The sequence below is a fragment of the Pygocentrus nattereri genome, chromosome 11 (genome assembly GCF_015220715.1).
Source record: "Pygocentrus nattereri isolate fPygNat1 chromosome 11, fPygNat1.pri, whole genome shotgun sequence".
NCBI lineage: Eukaryota > Metazoa > Chordata > Actinopteri > Characiformes > Serrasalmidae > Pygocentrus > Pygocentrus nattereri.
Window position 1 is genome coordinate 37137718 of NC_051221.1, and position 24804 is coordinate 37162521.

At 40.8% G+C, this 24804-nt stretch overlaps 1 protein-coding gene across 13 annotated transcripts in view; it reads left to right on the forward strand.

Moving 5' to 3' along the window:
• The first annotated feature begins 320 nt into the window (after positions 1-320).
• dennd5b (DENN/MADD domain containing 5B) overlaps positions 321-24804 on the forward strand; it is a 53328-nt gene continuing 28844 nt past the window's right edge. For 8 of the 13 annotated variants that reach the window (XM_017716374.2, XM_017716376.2, XM_017716378.2 and 5 more), the window contains exons 1-3: positions 321-626; positions 19407-19466; positions 23357-23466. In XM_017716374.2, coding sequence (XP_017571863.1) covers positions 518-626; positions 19407-19466; positions 23357-23466 — 279 coding nt within the window. In that variant the 5' untranslated portion in view covers positions 321-517. The remainder of the gene's footprint in view (positions 627-19406; positions 19467-23356; positions 23467-24804) is intronic. The other 5 variants (XM_017716377.2, XM_037542664.1, XM_037542668.1 and 2 more) reach the window with 2 other exon arrangements.

A 24804-nucleotide genomic window follows, 5' to 3' on the forward strand; every position in this document is an offset into this window, starting at 1 on the left:
CTCGAGAATGCCACAGTCAGGGGGCCCGCTGCCTCACGCTTCTCTCCAGGATGTGTTTAGGCTGCTGGATGGTTTTAATATTGTGTAGTAGTGAATTAACTGTGCATCAGAAAGTCTGTGCTACACTTTGGGGCAGATAGAGGGATACGCTGAACTGAAGAATGAACAAAAGATCCTTTTTTCACAGCCTGCATTGAAAACAACGGCAGCTTGCAAAAGCGCACGCTCATTGGACGAGAGGCCTTTAAAGAGCCCGCGCGCGTTGCCGCTGATTGGCTGGGGCGCGTCTGGTCCGCTCGTCAGCCTGCGGCTCGGAGTCGCCTGTCAGTGAACGCCGAGGCTCCGGATCAGAGAGCGCGGAGGATCGGTCAGCGTCTGCAGCCTCGTTGCTCAACTCTTGGGCTCGTTTTTCGGGCTGGCCGTGTTCCGAGTGACTTCATTTGACCGTCTCCGTTTGGACATGGACCTGCTGTGGTCGTAGTATCAGCGGCGGACAAAGCGGAGCCCCAAAGCCGAGATGAGCGCGGGTCCAGCGGGCTGTGGGTCGGCGCCTCACCGCTTCGCCCACTACTTCATAATATGTGGATTAGACAACGAGACGGGCCTGGAGCCCGACGCTTTAGCCGGTAAGAAACAAGTGTCGTTGCGGTGATGTCTGATAAAACGTGAGCTCACAAAATGTAGGTTTTTTTTTGTCTGTTAAACGGGAGCGCGCTTGAGTCTTACTGAGATATGGAGCTACGAGAGCTGAAGGCTTTATCTGCCCCACTGTTTCATAACGAGGTGCCTGACACGGAGGGCTTTAATGCGAGTTCGTGCTCCAGTCTTGATGTGTCTGTTGTGCGTGTTTGTGTGAATGATGGTGACTAACGTTACTAAACCAGACCAAGTGAAGCGAACGACTTAATAGCATTCGTCACCGGGAAATCTCGCGACATTACCTCTCTGAGGTTAAGTCTCCTGTAGAGTAAACGGCTCCTGATGGGATTAAAATAATCATGAATCAGGTTTTATTAATCAGGGTTTATATGTATCCAATGGGTTATTGCCCATTGGGTTGCAGTTTGAGGGTATATAACCTCATAACCTTCCCCTGAGGAACAAAGAAGAGGAAGAAAGTGGGCCAGAGAGGATTTATTATTATTATTATTATTATTATTATTATTATTATTATTATTATTATTATTATTATTATTATTATTTATTATTATATTTTTTTTTTGTGGAAGGCAACACACAGCACACAACATCAGATGCGTGTAAAAGTATACATAAGTGAATATATTCATACATTTTCGAGGGGAGTACACAAATCCACACAACTGTTGAAGTACATGCATGCTTTAACAGTTTTTATAGCTTTTTTTGTTTTATAGAGGGCTGAATTAATGCTATATAATGTTCCATCTTTTCAGAGGCAACCAAAAATGTCCTTTTGCCTGAGAATTTGCAGTTGTGAATATAAACCTTGGCCATAAAATGACTAAGAAGCATTACCAGTCATGGCCTGTCTCTAAATGACGTTTGAACGGCGCATTAAAAATCATTGTTTTCTCCAAGTATTGCTAAATGTCTGTGCTCTAGGCAATGTTGGGCTGTGCGTGCTTTGAGGATGTAGCGCCGGTGAAACTGATGAGCACAGGCCTCGCTTTGCTCTCTGTGCTTGTGATTAGGTTCAGACAAAATATGCAAGTTCAGCTTTGATCAATAATTCTGTTTGCTAACCTAATTTCATAGCAAATCAAGGAAATAGGGGTGTCAAGAATTGTAATCGGCGAAATGTGGTGTTGAAACGGGCGTAGAATGACGCACAGGAGTGACAACATGAGTCTGTATACATGATGTGGCTGGGAAGATGAATGCGTGAGTTGGGTGTCGTCGTTTTAAGGGCCTATATCATGAGAAACGAAATTTTCCATACATAAGTAGGAGTACGACGTAGTAGAGGGGGCTCTTAAAGTCTTGAAAACGTACTGTTCAATGTCCAGTCTGTATGGTACTAATATGGAAACCAAGCTATAAAACAGCCTGTTTTGTATTGCCATTTATGTTTTTGGATGTCACAAACATGAACACATTTGCATATATGCATATTAACTACAGCAGTTTAGCTCCTCACAGCCGGTCCAGACTAGTAACTGAAGCACATTATAGGCCAGCCAATTAGAACAGAGGTCACTTGAATATTATTCTTGAAGGTACAATAACAAACAGCCTGTTTAATTCTAAAGGATGAGGGAGATGAGTCTTTTAGCCTTGAAGAGTCCTGTTTTCTTTTTGTGTACCTCCATGCTTACCATCCCTGTAGCTCCCTCTCTCTTGTCCTGTCTGGCCCTGTTTTTAAAGAGCCTGGGACTGTCTGTCTCCTTGTAAATCCTGACACCATTAAACAGTTAACTGTGTGAGAGCCAGTGTTGTGCCTCCGTCCACATGCTGTTCCTTTAGATGAGGTAATTGTGTAGACTGTACTTAAGTGTGGGTAATGCCGTGCGGAGGCCACTCTGGACTGCGAAACTATCTATTTTAGCTGATTTTTAAAAATGCAAATAGGCTATTGTTACTGTCTGGGTGTATCTTTGTACCGGGTGTAAACATATGATGTAATGTGGTAGGACGACAAAGGAGTTTCCGTCTAGTGATGGGGTATGTTTCTGTGTTTAGGTGCAGAGCCCTCAGTCTGTGTGTTAAGGTTTTTCTAAGGACGTTCAGGGCAGCTTTAGTGCACAACCTAGGCACCTAGCTGGATAACTTGAGCCCAGTGTTAACTATTGTCCAATAGGAAAGTCCCTCAGCTCTTATGCAGCTGGACAGGCTTGACTTTAGGCCGAAGTTATCTGGCTAAAATGTTCATGAAATGCCCCCAAAGTCTCATTTTCAAGGCAAATGTTTAGGGAAACGTACTGCTGTTCGCACTAAATAAATCTGCACTGTGCTAGGTGTTGTACTCGTATAACAATGTGCACATATGATGTTTATCTGTTTATTGTAATGCACTTTTGTTTAGTACAGCCAGTGGGACACATACAAAGATTTGCAGTGGCCACTCGACCACCTAGCAAATTCATCTTGTGGCCACAGTTATAAAAACTGCTTCAGTAGTAAGAAACACCCAGGTGTTGCTTTGCAAAAGGATTTTATCAAAAGAGTAAAATAATAAACAAAAAAAAATCAGTTGTGCAGACTGTGGTGGTCCTCCTGCTGATCTGATCCGCTCATCCAAACCAGGTTATTTCATTAGGTACTGTTTAGCTACTCCGGCCTCTTGCTGTGACGAGCTTAATTAACAACTTATTTTATGTTAGACTGTATTTGCGTGATTAGCAAATTTAAGCCAGTGGAACAGCTTCTACAACACCAAGTTGGACCAGCTCATCAATACGGTCACCACATCACCACATCACATTAGCTGTTGCAGTGGAAAGTGGTAGTAATAAATTCCAATGAAAATCCAATTTGATAATTATTTCCATTTTTGACCAAACAGTTCTGTTAAATCGGAGAAGAAGAATACAAAAACAACTGAAAGATAAGTGACCACTCGGCTCAGAGGCTCTGCGTTTTTATCGGCCGAAATGTGAAGTGTTGTGGCCAAGGGCACGGGGCAGTAGGCTTCTCCCGAGTACCAGCTGCCCACGTAAACCAAACATAAATCCCCTGTCTGGTAAATCTCTTGCCTGTCTCACCTAAACCTGCACAGATTCTGTCATTTTTATTTTCCCAACGTTTTTAGTCTTTAGAAACATTCTTGGCTGATCAGATTCTGATTCAGATTGTAGAATGAGCCTGAAGTGGCCTAGATGATGGTGCCTCTGTAAGAGCTGAACTTCAGACAAAGGCAGAATCACTGAACATCACAGATTAAGTTACCACTTGTTGAAAAGCCATCTTGCCCAACAGCTCAGTCTCAAGGGTAGAAGAATATGCTGCTGCAGCTGACCGAGATAAATAACTCTCAGCCCTTGCAGGGGCATTGTTTCGTTTCTGCTGCCACTGTAGCAGTGTTCTCACCTGCGGTTTATCTTCGTGGTGGGAAAGAAGACACCTCATCCCTCACTCATCAACCTCTAATCATAAACTGGCTTCTGTTTCAAAGTCGTGGGTTGGTGTAACTTGGGCTGGCCATGGGTAGTAATTTCACAATATGATGTAGATAACAATATGACACTGAAAAGCACACCAGACATAAATGCAGTTGTCTTTTTTTCCCCATCCCAATCCTACTGTTTTTGTTTAATTAAACGGTGCCAAGATCAGTTTACTTGAACTTTTAAAGCTGCAGGTTGAGCCCTGAGCACAGCATTTGCTTGAGATGGCATAATTTCCTTGTATTCCCCAAGAAAACTCATGTGTAAATCACTAGCTTAGCTTTATTAAGGTGCTTCCCTCTGTTAGTAAGCCATGTTTTGTGATGTTACAGACAAAATTAACTGGCCGTCTCGCACACAATGTTCAGCGTTCAAGCCTCAAGTTAGAAAAAGTGGAATGTTCATCTTCTTGGTCAAAATAACAGGCCTGAACCTCAGTTTATAGAAACGAATTGTAATTTATATCGCAGGTTCAATATCTGCTGGAAAGTTTAGTTCTCCCCCAAAACATTCAGCGTTGAAGCAGTTTCTCTCATACACTAAATATGTTTCGTAATATCAGCGATGACCATGTTGATCCACGTTATCTCCAAGAGTTTGTCCATATTGGGCCGGTTGCCCAGACCCATAACAAGCCTAAACCTAAAAAATTTCCAAGGGGAACTCTCCTGTGCTGCTACAGTTTAGTCCAAGACTAGGCTCAATCCAAGTCTGGGAAACCAGCCCATTGAATTTGTGGATATTTTGGACACTGCCCTGTTTGTAACTGCTAAAAGGTTCATATGTAATTCCAGCACAACAAGTGGAGAACTTGGTGGGTGAGAGGCCAAGTGAACGTGGAGAAGAGAGGGAGGGAGATGGGTTTTCCCGTTGTGCTCTGATGTATTTCTGGCAGCGCAGAGAGCCTCGTTTCCCCGCTCTCATTGTTAGGGTCAGAAACACACTCTTCCTGTTGATCTCCTCCCTATGTTTCTGCATGACTGATTACACGGCTGTCCAATCCCAGAGGACTTCCACACTTACGGTGACTAAACGCCCCCCTCCCAGCTCTGTTCATTTCATTCCAGCCCTGAAATCATTCACCCATTCTTCTTCTAATATATCTGTCATCTGTGCTTACTTTAATTGAGAATGGACTTGGGGTATGTTAAGCTTGATGTGCTGTGTTTGGATGAACTGAATCATTTTATCGAAAAGAAATGCGCTGTTTTTTGGCATTTTTGTCTGTGTTATGTCACAAAATAAGCTCAGCTGATTGAGATTCGCTGAGGTCTTTATCAAACCCCTCACTATCAGTCTGGCTTAATTTGTATGTGGTATTTGGATGGCAGACAGCTAAGCTTAGAAGTTGCCTAAGCCGCTACCAACACTAATGCACTAAATGCTTTATTAGAGCTGGTGGTGGTGTAATTTGAGCGGATTGTCCAGTTGACGTATTTCAACTATTTTTAAAGGTGAAATAGAATCACCCATTACAGGAAAAAGTAGTGTAGTGAGTGGAACCCGCCTATTGCAGTAAAGGTATTATAGTGATGAGGCTCTGAAGTCGGTCTGAAAGCTTACCTGCTGTACCTTTTTAAACTGACCTGAATAGTGAAGTTTTAATTAAAGGAAAACGTCTCGTTGGTGGTGGGTATTATGGCAAAAGTATATCATAGTACTTAGAGATCTTCACGATACTTAATGTTTTGATATCCTTTTTTTTCACTTCTTCAGACAATTGATATGTTAGAATACTGCATTGCACTAAATTCAGTTAAGCAGGAGTAATTATGCTCTTTCTTATGAAACCTGTTTTTTTAGTACTCGAGGTATCCACAGTATGGTCAGAAAAGCTCATTGTGTCTAATCATTCCATCCATCCATCCATCCATCCATCCATCCATCCATCCATCCATCCATCCATCCATCCATCCATCCATCCATCCATCCATCCATCCATCCATCCATCCATCCATCCATCCATCCATCCATCCATCCATCCATCCATCCATCCATCCATCCATCTTCTAAGCCGCTTCTCCGTCAGGGTCGCGGGGGGGCGGTGCTGGAGCCTATCCCAGCAGTCATTGGGTGGAGGGCAGGATACACCCTGGACAGTTTGCCAGTCCATCGCAAGACAGACAGACAGAAACACTCACACCTAGGGGCAATTTAGCATGTCCAATTGGCCTGACTGCATGTCTTTGGACTGTGGGAGGAAACCGGAGAACCCGGAGGAAACCCACGCAGACACGGGGAGAACATGCAACTCCACACAGAGAGAACCCCGGTCACCCGGCCGGGGAATCGAACCCAGGCCCTCCTTGCTGTGAGGCGACAGTAACATAATTTAACATATCACAATACTGATTTTAAAAAAAAATTATGTAGTGTGTGTGTGTGCGCGTGTGTATATATTATATTATTTATATACAATGTGTATGTAGTATGTATGTATATTTATTTATGATGAATGAATGATGAATCTTTTTACATGGCGTGAAAGCCGTGATTGAATTTGCCAAGAACAGGCTTGTCCATGCCTGCTTGAGCTCATTGCTCAGCCTGCCCTGGAGCAGTTCAGCTCTCTTAGTGATTCATGTTTGCCATTCTTATGATATAGATAACTCTGAAAAAAAACAAAATAAAACAAAGTCAGCTTGTGTAATCCTCCTTTATATTTTGACCCAGTGATGCTGGGCAACTGTTAAGTCCAGGCTTGACTGGGATATGTTGCTCTTTGTGCCCTAGCTGTCTGTCTGTCTCTCTGTCTGTCACAATTTCCAAATGAATTGGAAAAGTTTCTAAGCTCTTATACCAATAATAGGGATGAACTCGAAATCCTTTCAGCATTGGACGGATGTTTATATGTGACCAATATTTCAACCTAATATCAGACGACGTTGGACTGAAATTGAATCGAAATTTCTTGGCATGCAGCCTTGACTGCTTTTTGAATAAGGCACAATACTCAGCAACCAATCAGAAAAGAGAATTTACTTATGTTGGTCATAAAGGCACAGTAACAGACAGGCTTGTTTTGTTCTGCAGGATAAAGAAAGGTTCTAAAATGGTCATCAATTTCCATATCGGTGCATCTCTAATAATATGCTTGTTGCAATTATCTAATGGCCTAAATGTATTATATTAGTGCATTTTTGCCCTGTGTAACAGTCTTGTCCTGTTCCACTCCTTAAGATTAGTAAATGTGGACAGATGCAGTATCTTTGGTACTATGAACTGCTGGTGCAACTCTAATATTTCGTGCACATCTGTTCTCTGTTTCCAGACGAAAAGGCTTTAATGTTTTGTTTTTCGAGTTTCACTTTCAGTGTTTGAGTTTCGGCGCCGAATACCAACCACATTTAAACCCAGCTGTGCACCATGCAGGCTAAGGCACTGAAAATGTCTGAAAAAACAGCTTCTGTTTTCAGTCATTTTCAAAATATGAGCTTGACTACTATAGGTATTTAAATCATCAGTGATATTTTTAAGAAAAGAAATGGGTAGTTCTAGATGACTGAATGAAAATAAAATTCTTTCAGTGTCTTTTGGGAAGAAGACAGTCCATGTTGTGAACTCTGCTCTGCGTGTTCAGTATCCTTTCATTTACTGTTTTTATCAGGGTCACAGTACAGTTTGAGTTTTGTGCACAAAACTTGTGCAGGGTGTCCCAGGCTTTAGTGGTTTTTTATCTTGTCATCATGACTTTGTATAATCCTGAGGTTCTCACCACTCCTCTGCATCTGCCCTACTCAGAGGATAAAGTAACACTTGAGAATGTGTGGAATGTTTGGAAACCTCAGTGCTGAGCAGCCTGACCAGTGGAGACGAATGAACTTGTTTTCCTTGAAGTGTGGTGGACCAAAATATCCACAGCGCTGTTCTAGGTTACAGTCTAAAAACCATGAGGCATGGGCTTCTGAACTTGTTGTGAGTTTGCTACCACTTGATTTTAGGTTTTTAATAGCATAATAAACATTTATCTGGAGTTGTAATGCATTTGCCTGCTTTGTCTTTCAGTATGTCTTTAGCTGCTGGACTTCATACGCCAAAATCGTCTTATGTCTTTATGACATGATGACACAGTGTGAAGTGCAACTGATGTGCAATCTAAACTAATCATTGAGATGTGTTCATAGTCTTTTAGATGGTTTGATGTGAAGTGGTATTTGATAGAGAAGGCTGACACTGATGTATTTACAACGGTGGTTTCAGAAACCAGAGTTGATGCCAAAAATGCAAACATAGCCAATTTTTTTTTTACAATCCAAAATTAACCTACATCTCTAATTTCGATATATAATATTGATGGTAAAATAGTCATAAATAGGTTTTTGCCTCACAATGCCCTGCATATACTGTATCTTAAAACTGGTTTACCTCAAAACTAATTAAAGTCTCAGGCATTCAGCTGCCAATTTATAACCTTTTCTTAGAACCAGTCCCATTTCACCCCTTGCCCCTAACACTTCGCCCTACCCTTTCGTTTTGCGCGTTCACATCTAGGGGTAGGGTGTCCTGATTGTTGTTGAGATGGAGGGGTAGGGTGAAGTGTTAGGGCTACATGGCCCTTCAAACAGTTTTTTCAGAGGCGCACTACAAACAGAGTGCTATGAGAAAAATCCCTAGAATGCCCTGCGAATCATCGGCATGATGGCTGCTCAAGCGACCAAAGAGACACATAAACGTCAGTATTTCTCTGTTAAAAAGCCGCTGTATTGTAAGAACCATCGTAATAGTGCTTTATGGTCATTTCCTTCGTAATACGCTGATGTCTCTGTCGCTACCTGGCGAATTTTCCATTCCACCTTAAATGGCGCAGCAGTTACGTTCTGGTACGTGAGGTTGCTGCACCATTTAAGGTGGAACAGGAAAATTCGATCATGAAGCTGGCGATTAAAAAGCTAAGTTCAGCTTCATATCACCGAAGAATTCTTGGTGGTGATAAATAATTGCCCCACTCTTTGAAGGCGGATGATGCCCTAAATGTATTTAAGCAGTGAGGAGCTGAACTTTCCCCTCCTCTGCTGTCACTGCAGGCCGGCAGGGTCGCCTACAGAGCAGCGCCAGTAGCTGTTAATGAAGTGATGTTGTTTTTTGTTTGTGCTCTATTTTTTGTTCGGTGATTCGTTTGATTGATGCGTAAAACCGAAGTTGTGAATGAATTGGAGCGCCCAGGCTTTCCAGTCTCCCCATGGATAAACGGCAAATGTCAGTGTGATACACCATTAATGCTGTAGTCTGGAGACAAAGCAGGAAAACGCGTCCTGGTTATTTTTCCAGGCTATTTTAAATATGATTCACCTGTCCTGTCATGTGACACACAGGGGAGATCACTACAGCCGGAGGCGGCGTATTGGAAATGGCCGGAAAACCTCGTCTCGTCTGTTTACGTAAAAGTCACCGATGACAACTGATGTATCCGGTTCTTGAAGGGTCGTCCCATTTCATAGGGGCAATATTTCAACCACTAGCCCTTCTAACTGTTTCAAGGGGGAGGGTTACACTCGAAAACAAGGGGTAGGGGTAAAAACAAGAAATGGGATTGGGCCTTATAGTAGCTTTTGAAAGTACAAACCTAAAAATGATGCTTCTTTAAATGTTCTTTAGTAAGAAAATAGTTCTATATAGAACCTTGAACACTCAAAGAACCCTTTAATTATGGAAAAAGTTCTTCAGACAGCTGGAGAATGTGTTTTAGATGGTTCTATAGAACCTTTTTGAAAAGATCTCTATAGAGAAAAGTTGCTGTTATGATGTCAGGCTTGTTGCAATAAAAGGAGCTTTTTTTTTTTTTTTTTTTTTTTAAACAAAAAAGGTTGTATATAGAACCATCTACAACACTTCTCCATCAGTCGGAATAACCCTTTCATGATGCCCTTTCATATATAGAACCATTTTCTTTAGTTAAGAACCCTTGAAGAACCATAGTGTGTAACTTTAAGGCATTAAACTCTATAGACATCTGGTTCCTGTCACCACCGTGGGACCAATTATGACCTGGTGAGCTTTTCAGGAATGATGCATTTTACATCAAACCACTCTGAATTACTTTGCTTACATAATAATGATTGAATTTTACAGGAATTAAAAAAATCAAAGGAAATCCTCTTTAATCAGTGAGTTTACAGTGCTTGGTTCTTAATGATATCAGTTGTGTGTATCCATACTCAACCAGTGTTGTCTGTCTCTCTGTCTGTCTCTCTGTCTGTCTCTCTGTCTGTCTCTCTGTCTGTCTCTCTGTCTGTCTCTCTGTCTGTCTCTCACAACTGTTCAGTTTTATGCACTAGTTATCAGAAGCTTCTTTATGGTTTCAGTTCCCCATGAAACGTGCTGCACCTGGTCTAGTATGACTTCTGCTGTGTCTCAGGATGTTTCAAACTGTTTTGCTGTCTCCATCTTTCACACCTCTGCCCATATAACAGCAGTCTCACTTTCAGTTACCCCCAGTTATATAGGATTTAACACCTTGCCTAGTCTGTGCCAGCATATTATCTCATTCTGGTCCTGTGTAAGTAAAGTAATCAGTGTTCTCCCTCCTGTGACGTATTGTTACCCTATGGTGTAACAGTATGGCCCTATTTTTCTCAGTTAAAATGCAGTGGATAGCTGGTGTCAAAACATAGCAAGTCGGTCTTTTCCCAAGTCTTTTTACTGTGTTTCTGTTTAGTCTAATGATATTCACTGCTGCACTATGGTTCGAAACACTCTTAAAGGGACCCTTATGGATTTAGTAACCAACAGAGCTTTCACTGTCCGTGCCATGCAAACCTGGCATTGAACAATGCGAGTGCTTTAATTATGCTAAGACCAGCAGATCCAGTGGGTCAAGAGGAGCATTGTGTTTGTGCTTACATATAACGTGTCTCCATTTATTGCTGTTTAATAACGTTCTTCACTGTGTATTGTAACTGGAGACAGATACAGAGCTGGGTAGTGAAGGTCTATAGACCTTTATAGGGGTATTAGTGCACTGAATGCTTGGCCATCTGTCCGAGAACTCTGGCTAGGACAGGAAGACAATGGCTATGCTAATGCAGTCACACCTCCCAGGCTTTCAATTGACTTTGCCCTCTAATGGGACTTTTTTGGGGGAAGGGAGCTTGGACATGTCCAGCCGCTTTGGCTACTTCAACACATTGTATTTCTATAGGAAATGGACCGCAGACCAGGGTCTGGTTTAGGTGATGATTCAAGCGCTCTCTGCTTTTCCTCTGGCTTAGTGACTGGGCTTGTGTGCAGTGCAGAGATGGTGAGGAGTGGGTCTGTAAGCCCGTTAGTGTAATCTCTTCAGACTTCTCTGAACACGTCTCTTTAATCTTTATTGACCTGATCTCTAATGGGAGGACTGTAGTGTGACGCTGTGCTGTTCTGCGGCTCTGCTTACATATTTACATCTGTGTTGCAGCAGCTTGTGAAACCACATTTAAGGCGGAATCAGCAAAAATCTAACACTGATTAATAAACTGTCTTGCTTAAGAATGTTTGAATTGGCTCCAGTGTCAACTTAATCCAGTTCTTTGTGTATATATGTGAAGTGTGTGTTAATTTGTAGGTATGCAAATCTCATGAAAGAGCAAGGTTGCCTTGACATGTCTAGGTCAGGACACATGACCAACATGAGTAATAACTATGAAATGCACAGTAACGTGTAAGTCAGAGACAAGTTGTTCCTTTTCTCAGCCTCAGGAAACCGTGTTTAACCACCAAGTATGTTTTTATTTCCTTTTCAGTCTTCCAAAGAAATCTGCTCTAATAGGCTATTTTTCCACTCCTACAAAGTTCAGTCTTAGCAGTTGGTTTCATTTTCTGCTTCTCACAATCCAAATAAAAGGCATTCATTGATACTGAGGTCTGGACTCTGAGGTGCTCTATTGTTCTGCTGGTCTATTGTTCTGAAAACACCAGCAGCTTTCCTGTGTGATTTGCAGATTTTAATTTTTTTTGTCTATCTTTTCTCATTAACAGCTTCTTGACAGCTACACATTCTTTCAGACTCAGGCAGAAGGCAGGATACATCCTGGACAGGTCGCCAGTCCATCACATAGAGCCAAAATACATTATTATTTTATTAGAGAACTCGAATGATCTGTTTTCAGCATTGGCCTTGTGGCTGTGGTCCTCGGTGACCCCTAAAAACATTCAGTCTTGTTAATGGACAGCATTAGTCGAGGCAGGGGCAGCTTGGTACAGACTCATGGATGCATCAGCAACTGAAAGGAGTATAAATAGTACCAATATGTTCATTTTGAAGCTGTTCTTAGAAAAATAATACAACTGATGTGGTATTATCTTGTGATTTCACTGATGTTTGGGAAAACGAACACCGCTTTTGGTACTTATGCAAACAGCTATGTAGATGGATTTAACTTTCATTTTGATTTACTGTTGTGGCTAAATTTGGTTGGTTTCTTTTTTTTGGCTTTGTCTATTCTTTATATCATCTTTGTCTTCAGCTGACATCTGCTTATGTCAGTCCAGGTCATGCTTCTCTGAGAAAGGTGAGGGGGAGCCGTTGGGAGAAAACGGCCTGTTTATGCACATTGTTGGGTTGATTAATACTGTGTGTGTGGTGTCTAGTGGCAACGGTGTTCATCAACATTTATTTAAAAAAAATGCAGTAAATACTGTTATGTCACTGGCACAGCAAATCTACTTACATAACATCAGACTATCTTTATAACTCGATTTGGCCCCCATTTAATAGATTAAAACAGAATGCTTGTATTACACAGTATTAAACTGTGTGTGTGTGTGTGTGTGTGTGTGTGTGTGTGTGTGTGTGTGTGTGTGTGTGTGTGTGTGTGTGTGTGTACCAGCTAAGGCTAAAGCTTCAATTGAAGGACAGGTGAATGACTGTCTGGGACACATGAGAGAACAACCAAAACTGACCTTTGTTTAAAAAAACTCCAGTCATATGCAAATTACTTCATGTTTTGCTTATTTACTAGCTCGAATTTTCATCCGCTAGAGAGGACAAACTTTTTTTTTTTTTTTTCCTGAAAAGTAGTCAATAATAAAAAAGGAATTTAAATAGTATCAATATGTTCATTTGTAAGCTGTTCCTAGAAAAAGAAATGTGGTCTTGTCTGTGATGTCTAAAAAATCAGGTTTGGTGTGTAACAGCTGTTCTCTCTCTCAGTGGCATAAAGAAAAACTATGCAAAGCAGCTGATCGGTCACTGCAAAGTTTAGAGGCGGTCATTAATTGAAGATAATCAGTCTGAATAGTCTGAATATGGTCAGCATTTTCTAGATGGCAGAATTTTAAAAAGTTGAGTATAAATTGCTGTGTTTATATAGTTAAGAAAATGTTTAAATTGACGTTTTGGGTGCTTATCTGAAGTGAATATTTTGAGTAGGTGCACTTCCTGCTTTATATTGCAGAGCATGATCTCATTTTGTGTATTGACTCTGCACCCATGTACAATGTGTGTTGTGTTGGTGGTGACAGTGATTTTTCACCCCATGAATCACTTCAGAATCGCTCCAAAAGACCCCTTCTTCTGCAGAAGATCACTTTGGGTTCTAAAGCATTTTTCAAAGGACGTAAAAGAGACGCAAGTATGAGGAACATTCTTAAAGTAAAAGTTCTGTAGTCCAGTAAAAGTTTGTCCTGTTCATATTGCAATTGAACATTATATGCATGCATCCGTTTGAAACTTGTTTTCATGTTGAATTGTTTTTTGAGGATGCTTTAACTTGATTTTGTGAAAAATGATTGAGAGCAATGTGAATCAGTCGTGTGCTGGAGGTTAAGGAACCAGCCCTGTGACCGGAAGGTTGCCGGTTCGATCCCCTTGGCTGACATCATCATCAATATCAGTAATGATGAGAACCTCTTGCTTTAACTAATCATCTCAAAACGGCCTTCAAGAACTGCCTTTCTCTCTTTTCATCTCCACGTTTCCTTGTACTAATTGCAGACCTTGCAATCGAGTCAGTGGTGTTTTTATGGTTGTAGAGAAGCTACTGTAGCTGCTGACAGGCAGTTTGTTTGCCTGAGCCAGTGTGTGTCAGAAACTGAAACCAGCTGTAAGAGCGATGAAGCAGCTAACAAGAAAAGCCCTCTGGATGGATTTGAATAAGACACATGCTGACATTCAGCACACGTGATGTTTTCTCCCTCGGAAATATCACTGAATTTCTACAGCTAATTTGTGCTTTAGAAGCAGGAAGCATTCAATGTGTTTGAATAACTAATTAAATGTAAAAAAAAAAAAAGCTAATTTAACTTCTATCTATAAAAGTATGAAAATATCTTGTAATCCACTGATGACGATCTGCTTATCTTGGTCAGGTCATCATCTGCATTCAGACTCGCAATTTTCTCATCAGTCTTGTAAGAAGCTTTTCGCCTCCGTGTGAATCACCTCCTCATATACAGGCTGAACGGGTGAGATTTGTACACAAAACATCGTCGAGGTTTTATAGTCATCATAGTTTCAACACAGATGGCACAGACGCGTTTTAAAGGGCCCATATCACACATTTTGTGTTTATTTGTATTTACTTAGATTAATTACTTTTATTTATTTAGTATACAAAATATATTTAATATACATTTTTCAAATCTGCTTCTACTGCATGTAATATTAACAGAAAAATGCACACAATACATGAGTGTCTTGGCATGCAGTGTAAATGCAGATGAAAAATCACAGGTGTTTATGCTTTAATTATCTGCGTCTACTGCAAGTAACGCCGGAGTATTAAAGGGTCCATACATTTTTCCCTTCAGGTCCACTTTTTTGTGGTTTCATGAAGGGAAAAAGTAGTTGTAATTCATTTTTACTTGACCATTTTCCAACCTCTATTCATTGCTCTTAGTACATGTCCACTATACATGAATTCATCATCCAAAATTTCACACTCATTCATTTTCTGTGCAGAGTAGAGAACGCGTGTTAGGGATTTTGGGACTGCAAGCGGTATGGTAAGAAAAGTTGAACTGGTTTCAGCTTTATGCAGGGTGCCTGTGGCAGCTACACAGCTCTAAACAAAAGCATTCCATTGTCTGAGGATGCGTCTTCAGAGCTCCACATGGGCGGAGTGTTATTAACAGATGTGTCTGGGTTGCCCCTCTGTATTCATTAAGTTTTGGATCATGCAAAGTACAAAGACCCTAGTAAAAGAAATCACACATGGCTGAAAGTAGGGGTGGGGATCTCTTGGCATCTTACGATTCGACTACGATTCAGAGGGCTGCGGTGCGATTATAAAACGATTATCTTTTATCTGTACAGGATCTCTTTATTTTCTCACTGTGTGACGACTTGGTACTTTTAAAGCAAAGTATTTGTAATGATCTATAATGAATTTACTTCCAATATCTTTTATTAATAAATCAAATGGAAGCGATGTGGTTCATGAACTGGAAGACTCTCATTCACTGCTTTTGTTTGGAGCATGTGAGACGCTGCTGCCGCTCATCTGTGATAAAATGCGCTGTTACGGTGAAATAAGATCCAGTGATAATGGACGTCCACTCAGCACATTACAGCCGTCCTGCCCATTTTCTGTAGTGATTTTATAGCTCCTGGTGTGGTCGTGTTAGAGAGTCGGGGTCACTGTGTCAGTAAAATATCAGAGATGGGACGTGAGCAACTCGGCGCGAAAACCCTGTTTCTCAATGAGACTGCAGGTCACTTGGCAACAGTCTCTCCTGGCTAGTAGCCATGAAAAGGCAGAGAGATTTAGCCAAGACAACCATTTGGAGACTTATTCGCATTTATAAGTACCTTCGTTGGTTTCCTGGTACGTTAAATCTGCAACGAGAGACTGTCAAACACTACAGTTGTGAATTCGAAAGAGAAGTGACTTCATATTTTCCCGTTCCGCCTTAAATGGTGCCGCTTTTGCATTCGGCGCCTCAGGCAGAATTTAAGGTGGAACGGGAAAATTTGAACAAGAAGCTGGTGAATAAGAAGTGACTTCAGCCGTGTAAAACAGCCGAACAACGAGGGACATTTTACAATAAGCTGCTCTGCTTCTGAGGAAAGGTTTTCTGGCAGAGAGGAGGAAAGCAGCTAAAGCTTAAAGCAGAGCTAAGTAAAATATTTTTTTTAGCCTATATTAGGACCTCAGCACACACTGAGACATACTGGGCATTAAATGTGAGGTGGTTTGACTTTGTTGAAAGGACAAAGTCTCTTCTTAACATTTGTGCTGTGACTCCTGACCTAACCTGGCTTTAATGCAGAGCTGGTCGGTTTTCTCACTCGTACAGGTGTTTGTGCTGCCACAGACTGGCCAGACGCTGCACTTACCCACGTCCAAGTTCTGCCCATTGCGTTCCCTCAACATTTATGTTGTAAATTAATTTAAATAATCGATTTTTGACTTTTTGAAGAATTGAATATTTTTTTTTTTCCCCGCACCCCTAGCAGAAAATATTTCGGTTGCAATTACAGCAGCTAATACCTTATTTATTTATTTATTTATTTATTTATTTATTTATTTATTTATTTATTTATTTATTTATTTATTTGATAACCTATGTAGCCAGGAAAAATATAGGCTTTTTAATATAAGAAAGTGGCCTATATATGTATATGTATATGTATATATGTGTGTGTGTGTGTGTATGTATGTGTGTATATATGTGTATGTGTGTATATATGTGTGTGTGTGTGTGTGTGTGTGTGTGTGTGTGTGTGTGTGTGTGTGTGTGTGTGTGTGTGATCGATCTCTGATCTGATTGGCTGTGCTTTAATGTGCCTCATTCAAAAAAGCACTCAGAGGTGAAACACTGCTTAGAACTTCATTGTGACTGGGCAGAGCTAAACAGCTATAGGCTGAATAGGTGGACATATTTAAATGAGTTTCTTTTGACCTCATTGAAACGGTGAACTCAAAACAGGCTGTTTTACAGCTTAGTTTTCATGTATGAACGACTTGGGAGTGAAAGGAAGGATTTTGACACTTTTTAACAATGTATGTCGCACAGTTTTCTTTTATAAAAGAGACAAATTTGATTATCCATGATGCAAGCTTTTTAAAGCTGCTTTATGGGTTCTTGGCTTCATGAGTGTCATAAGAGATGGTGCAAAAGGGTCAAAGGGCTTTCACCTGCCTCTGTGTGTGTGTTTGTGTGAGACACACACTTGTCCAGTCATGTTAACTTTGCTCTTTGTTTAAGCTCCAACTCATCAGGTAACCTGTGTCCTCAGATAAGACTACACAAACATGCAGCGCTACTGTTAATGGCACTGATTCTCCACTGAAGTAAATACACAATATTTTGCTGCCTAGACAAGATTTAAGATCAGCTCAGTGAGCTGATTATTAATTGGATCTCTTATTTAATTCTTACTTTTGTAGAAGATCCAAATAAAGGCAGTCTCTTCATTAGGGCTTTGCGTAGGTTGGAACACAACAGGCTCAAGACGTGGTATATCAGCACCATGCTATAAAAAGCCCATGTTTGTGATTAACAGGGATAGTTTGCTTGGGTGTGAAGTTTGCAATGAATTTTAATGGAACATGGTAATCGTGGTGTTTGAGCTGATCGGTATTCAGCCTGCTGCTTTATGGCTGCATCCTGAACATTCAGAACAGCTTACTTTAAAGATCAGTGGAACCATGCCAGCTTCCCAGAGTGTGTAGGCTCAGCATAGGTTGGATGCTGGAAGCACACTCATAGTGTAGATACCTGTGGGTCTTACATTTGCATCAGAACCTCATAATGATCAGAATGATGTTCAGTTATGTGAGATTTATATGCAGAGTTTTTGTGATCTGTTTATTAAGCTGAATACGAACAGTGCCGTCTGGCCATGGCTTATGTGTTATGCAAGACTGTTTAACATGGTCAAAGGCTACCCATGAGGCACTGTGCTCCCTATCTATCTTTCCTTTATTAGTGCTCCAAGGCCACACAAGTCCTAAAGCAAGGACATGTCAATTCTAAACACTACAACATTGCTGTTCTACCTGCTGGACCCTTCTGCCATGCATCTTTTTCATCATCTGTTTTCTTTTGTGGAAAAACCTGTTCCCAGCTACTAGACTGCTCATTTAGCCTTTATATGGCATGTCCACACCACTGACCCAACTAGTGGTTATGATGATGATGATGATGATGATGATGATGATGATGATGATGATGATGATGATGATGATGATGATGATGATGATGATGATGACTGTGGTAATGGTTCTTTTTTTCACTGGTGATGATGGTGGTGGTGGTTTAACTGACAACGATGATGATTTGGACGATTATAGTCAAAATATAACATTAAGATATATTTTAATGTTGGATTAGTTGGAGGTTTGATTAGTTGAGTGATTTATTGTCCTATTTTACATCTCTATGTTGTGATGGTGGTTGTTGGGTAGTTTAATTATGCTGATGATTGGTGGTAGTGGTGGTTTTACTTATGTTGGTTGTGATGGTTACTGATTACTATGGTGTGGTGGCTGTAAGGATTATAATGGTGGTGGTGTTGGGTTTGATTAGGGGGATGATTGATGGTGGTGGTTGTGGTTTTTACTGATGGTGGTTGTGATGGTTACTGATAACGATTGTGGTGGTTTAAGGAATTCTAGTGGTTGTGGTGGTGTTGGGGTTGATTTTATGTTAATATCTGTAAGTGGTGGTGGTTTTACTGATGGTGGTGGTGAGTTTTCTTAGAGATAAGAGTACTTGCAATGGATTCAGGTAAGTCCAGCAAATGCTTCCTTTGTGTACACTCAGCAGTGACGCATGTACACACACAGTGTGAGTCATGATCTAATTACAGTCTCTGTTCTAAAGCCGACCGTTTGAGTATGAGGCCGGTTTTAATAACATGCATAGGTTTCTCATGTATACTTTAGTCATGGGTTTGGTCCATTTTGTCTACGACTTAAAATTAGCAGAAATGTCTGTCAGTTAGCCTAAATAGAAACAGATTTCATTATATGGCAGCCAGTGTCAAAAGCTAAAAAGCAGTCAGTATGTATCTTAATTGACGTTTATTTTTGATATTCAAAACCATCCTCTGTATCTTCTGCAATTATTCCAAGATGTTTTTCATGTGCACTGGGTGTGAAGCTACTGTTGCAGAAATTACAACCAACTTAAGCTCTCATCACATTCCCCATTAACATTCCCTCTCCAACAGGCTCCAGTTCCACTGCCTTATTCCTGCTCTGCCCACATTAACCTGCCTTTCACCTGCTAAAGCTCACTGTGTTGACCATGACATTTGCTGTTTGGACTCACACTCACAGCCTTGCCTGTGTTAATTGTTTGTTTTGCTTCTCCATCTTTTTGTCTTGTTTTGATTTGACATTTGCGTTTTTGTTTTGTTTTTTTCTGTGTGTGTGTTTTGTGCTCGTGCCATCTCAGCTTTGTACCAATGGCTAGAGGCAGACCGTCAGGGCAGGGAGCCGGAGGCCGTGGCTGCAGGTAAACCTCAACGTTATAATCGGCAGCATTGCTATCCCTTACTGCCCTTACTGCCTTTCCCTCTGCTCCTCTGCCACAACCCCCCCTGCCATAATCATCTTATTCTAAATCACTCACTCTCTTTTGGACTCCCCTTTCCCTGCTTCACTTCGGCCTTCTTTTAATTCCCCCTTATCGTTCTAGTTAAACCTCCACTGCTTCTATTCCCCATTGCTCACTGTTACTGCAGGTTGGTCTCTGTAGGGCTGCAGTGCTGAAATGTGGGTCATTCTTCTCAGAACTTGTTATTGTAAAACTGCTCATGCTGCTTGCTGCTGTCTCGAACCCTCCTCCTCCTCAGTGCTCTTGTTTATTCCTAATACTGTTTATACACACATGTGGTGGGCTTCACAGCAAGGGGTTAAATTAAAGTTTCAGAGATGGTGGTCTTTTCCATAATTGTCAACAATGGGGGTAAAATATAGTTTGGTTTGTGGTAATATCTGGAGTTCTCAGCATCATCACAAAGATCCCAGAGATCTACCACCCTGGAGAGTTTAGACCAATACACCCATTCATTTTCATTTCAACACACCTAATATTTAGATACTCCCAAAGGCATTTATTACTGGGATCAGTTGTGCAGGTAAACTCTGCAGGATGGTAGATCTCCAGGACCAGGATTGGGCACCCCTGCTCTAAAGCCTTTAAACTATCAAAATGAACAGTTCTAAACAATGATGCCACCCATCTGACATTAAGACCCCTTCTTGTTCTTTTTAATTGTGGTTGGAGCAGCTGCCTCCTGTTTAAGAGATGTTGTTTATCTACATGAAATGCTTCACTTCTGTGCAACACTTTTATTGCCAAATCTGCAACGAAAGTCAGATTTCTAAACATGCTCCTCAAAATACAGCAAGTCCTCAGCCTTCCTACCTAACATCACTAGCTAATATTCATTTACTGAGCTGATGGAGATAATTAGCGGTTTCTTTTATTTTTGGGTATTTGTCACACTTGAATGTTTCAGATCATAAAATAACTTTTTTTTTTTTTTGACAGTAATAACCCGAAATGTTGTTTTACTTGATCATTTCATTTATTGAAGGAAAAATGCTGTTCAGCCCCACCTAGTCCTATGTGAAAAACTAATTACCCCCTTAGCTTCTAAATCAGCCACTTAAACAAAATCAGTTGACTCTTGGGGTTAATCCCACTGCCACACCCAGACATGATTACTGCCAGACCTAAACATCTAAACCTAAATATCACTTAAAATCTGTCTAGCAATGTGAAACAGGCTAAAAGGTCTCAAAAAGCAGCACATGATGCCATGTTCTAAAGAGACTCAAATACAGATGTGAAACGGTCACTGAAATCTGCCAGATTACAAAGCCATTGCTATGGCTCTGGGACTGCAGTGAGAGTGAACATTTGGTGAACCTTCCCATCAGTGGCCAGCCTAACAGAATTGTACCAAGAGCGCATCAACGACTCATCCAGGAGGCCACAAAAGAGCCCAGACCAGCTAAAGAACTGCCTTGCCTCAGTTAAGGTCAATGTATACAATTCCGCAATAAGACACTGGGCAAAAGTGACATCCATGGTAGTTTGCAGGGTGCAAACCACTGCTGTCCAAAAAGAACAGAGGTTTATCTCACAATTGCGAAAAACATCTAGATGGTTCTCCAAGACTTTTGGGAAACTATTCTGTGAACCGATGAGTCAAAGTTTGAGCTTTTTGAAAGATATGGGTCCTGTTACATCCGACGTAAAGCTGACACGGCATTCCACCATAAGAACATCAGACCAGCTGTCAAACATGGTGGTGGTAGTGTGATGGTCCGGAGGTGCCTTGCTTCTGCAGGACCTGGATAACTTGATTTCTGGGACCATGAATTCTGTTCTCTATCAGAAAGTCCTGAAGGAGAATGTCAGTTTGTGGCCTAAAGCTCAAACGCAGTTGGGTTATGCAGCAGGACAGTGATCTTAAACACACATGCAAGTTCACCTCTGAATGGCTCGGAAGATACAAAAGGAAGTTTTTGGAATGGCTGAGTCCTGATATGAATGCCTTTGAGATGCTGAGGCAAGACCTTAAGAAGAGTGGGCCTGAATTCCTCCACAGGGGTGTAAAAGACTCATCGCGAGCCATCACAAACGTTTCATTGTAGTTGATACTGCCAAGGGTGGCACAACCAGTTATTAGGTTTAGGAGGCCACTTACTTTTTCACATGGATGATATAGGTTTTGAATAAATCTGTATCTTCAATGAATTGAAAGGTCATTTAAAAGCTACATTTTGTGTTTACTGGTGTTGTTTTTATCCTATTAAAATTAGTTTGGTGATCTGAAATCTTTAAATGTGACAAATTAGCAAAAATAGAAGAAATCTGGAAAGGGGTAAATACTTTTTCACAGCACTGTAGGTGCAGATGTGTGTGCATTTAACATTCAGTTGGCAGCACATCAGTTATGTAAAACATCATGCAACAGCAGCAAGGATCTCACATCTGGCACTAATGTGTCTTCAGTGATTCCTATCCAGGGTTGTCAGTTTGTCTTCATTGTTTTTTATTTCTGTTCAGTTTTCTTGGTTTGGTTTTGTTTAGTTTTAGTTTTAATTTTAAGAGTGCATTACCAGTTTTAGCTTTGGTTTTAGTTTTAGCAAAACACCTTTGGAGGTGGTCGGAGATGCACAGGGCCACATGACTTTAGTAATGTGAATGCTAAAGTGCATTAGTGGTGACTGGAGATGCAACATAATAGCTTTACATCTCCCTCTACACTTATCAGATCATTCAAGGCAGATGTTAATACCAGGTGTGAACGTTTGCTCTTTCACTCTTTCTTTTGCTCTCTCTCACACTCACACACCGGGGGTGATATACCGTGCTCACTCTGTAATAAAGAAATGTAGCTCTCCTGTCCCTCTCAGAGCGCAGCTCTCATTCTGCCACATCACAGCCCTGTCACATGACCAGTCAGTGTCATCACACTTCTTTCTCTCTTTTGCTCTTGCTCTCTCTGGCCTGTTTTCTCTCTTAGTGTTTCAGCTGCTTTGTCACATACCTGTTTTTTCCCCCCCCCTCCTTCACTCTCCCCTGGCGCTAACCTCATTCTGATCCTCTAATCTGTGCTGCTGCGTGTGCTGTGCCTGTCTTGCTCACTCTGTAGCCTCTGCTAATCCCCCTCCTCATCCCTCACCTGCCTGTGTGCATTCACTAGATATAATACCTGCTTTATAATGTTGAATATACAGACTTACTATAGGTGAGCGAGAGTAGGTTCAACTTGGAGTTAGGTGTGTGTGCGTGTGTGTGCGCCCGTGTGTGCACACGTATGCCTGTGTCCAGTCAATGCATTAGGCATGTAGGTCAGTGTATGGATTAGGATGCTACAGCAGTGATTTATTGTTCTTTCTCTGATTTGGGTCACATTTACACAGTGAAATGGCGATTTTTGTTCTGCTCAGTTAACCTGCTTGTGGCTTGATATTAAGCTAGATTGCTTAAGATTTACTTTTATGGCTCAAGTTGAACACTGACGAGGTTTATAACTTATTAACGAGATCATGTTAGATCAAATAGTATTTCAGGTGAATTATGTGTGTGTGTGGGTGGGGTTACAAAAGTTCATCTGGCCAGAATCTGAACAAGGCCATTTTACAGGACCTTGATCAGAATTCTCATTCAGCCACGGTTCTTTTGTACCTCCAAACGTTCAGGCATGCAGAAGCATCAGTTTACTTTATGCATTTATGAAAGGAATTTTATCGCTTCTTCCTTTTTACTTGACTGTATCGGCCTTCCTCAGTTCTCATTTCATGGCCAAACATCAAAGCTAAAAAATGTGTAGAATTTCTTGTTTGCTGTTCTTCTACTTTTTCTCATGCCTTCTCTTTTTCTAGGTGAGAACTTTGACCAGAGTCCACTTAAAAGGACCTTCAAGTCCAAAGTGCTGGCCCACTACCCAGAGAACATCGAATGTAACCCATTCGATCAGGATGCTGTTAACATGGTGGGTAAATTGGACACTGTACACCACGTCATACACGGCCTCATATAGTGTAAAGGTTTGCTAACATAGACGCTTCGCAATATCTGAAGATGTTTAGAGACATGCCAGTTAAAAAAAATTACATTGAAGCAAACTTTAGATGGAAGTTGTAAGACTGGAGTAGGACAAATTCCTTATTATTCCTTTTTCATTATAATGACTCTACCAAGCAAGAAGCCTCTCCATAGGTTAGCACTTAGTCTGGTATATATTAGGAAGGAGGGTAAGGTATTAATGCCACAGAGAAACATACTTTCTTTTTTTTTTTTTTTCTCTCTCTAATCAGAAACCGTTCTCGGTGTATTTGGTAGCTCTTGGTGTAGCTGTAGGCTTAAGCATTCAAACAGCATTAAATCACTTCATGTGAGAACATATAGTCTATAAAACGTTCTGTAAAAATACGAGGCTATTATTAGCGCTGGCATTAGTGCTGAGATGGATCTTTCTACAAAGTTAGTTCAAAGGCAGAGATCGAAACCCTTTTGTTTTGTATGATTCCATACCTTAATTATGTTTCCATTTTGTCACCAACAAAACAATCATAAGCTACTGAAACTTTACCAAAGGCTTGGCTGTTTTGGTAGTGACCGTTTTAGTTCATTTTGAGCAGAGCTCAAAAACACTAGTCCGTACATAAATAACAAACCCAGCTTTAAACAGTTGTACACACATAAAATCATATTACTTTTAATTAAAAAAAAGTTTTACCTGAGTTTTGAACCTGAATTAATTACGTGGCTTAAACTCCATTGCTGTATCCTTGGAAGCAGCAGTTTAAAGTGCACTTGTGATGTAAATTGAAACCAGTTGTTATTTAAAAATCGCACATCGAGATGTAAGAATATTTTGAGGTTTATTTTTAACCTGCTATAGACATGATTTTATGGAGGTTTAAGATAATCTCATCATAACTTAAGCCCATTTTCAGCTCTGTCTTTAGGCCTACATACCTTCCACTTTAACATTTTGTGGACTTCAAGGCATGTTTTCTTTGAATGCTATGTTGCTCAAACACACAACTAGAGGAAGCATTAATTGTTTGGCTTTTTAAGAATGTATGGTTAAAAGAAGCTAAAGATGACCTGTGATTAGACTAATCACTATTACAAAGGGGGGACTGTAGCAGATGTCCCCCTCATCTGAGGCACACAAAAGAAGCAAACGGTACCAGACTGAACAATTAAAAATGATTGAATACTTCTTCTTTTTAAAGGCACTCTCATTAAGGCCCAGAGTGAGTACCTGAGCTGAAAGGGAAAAGAGCTTGTTTTCCCACCTCCCTGTCACTGCCCTGCTCCA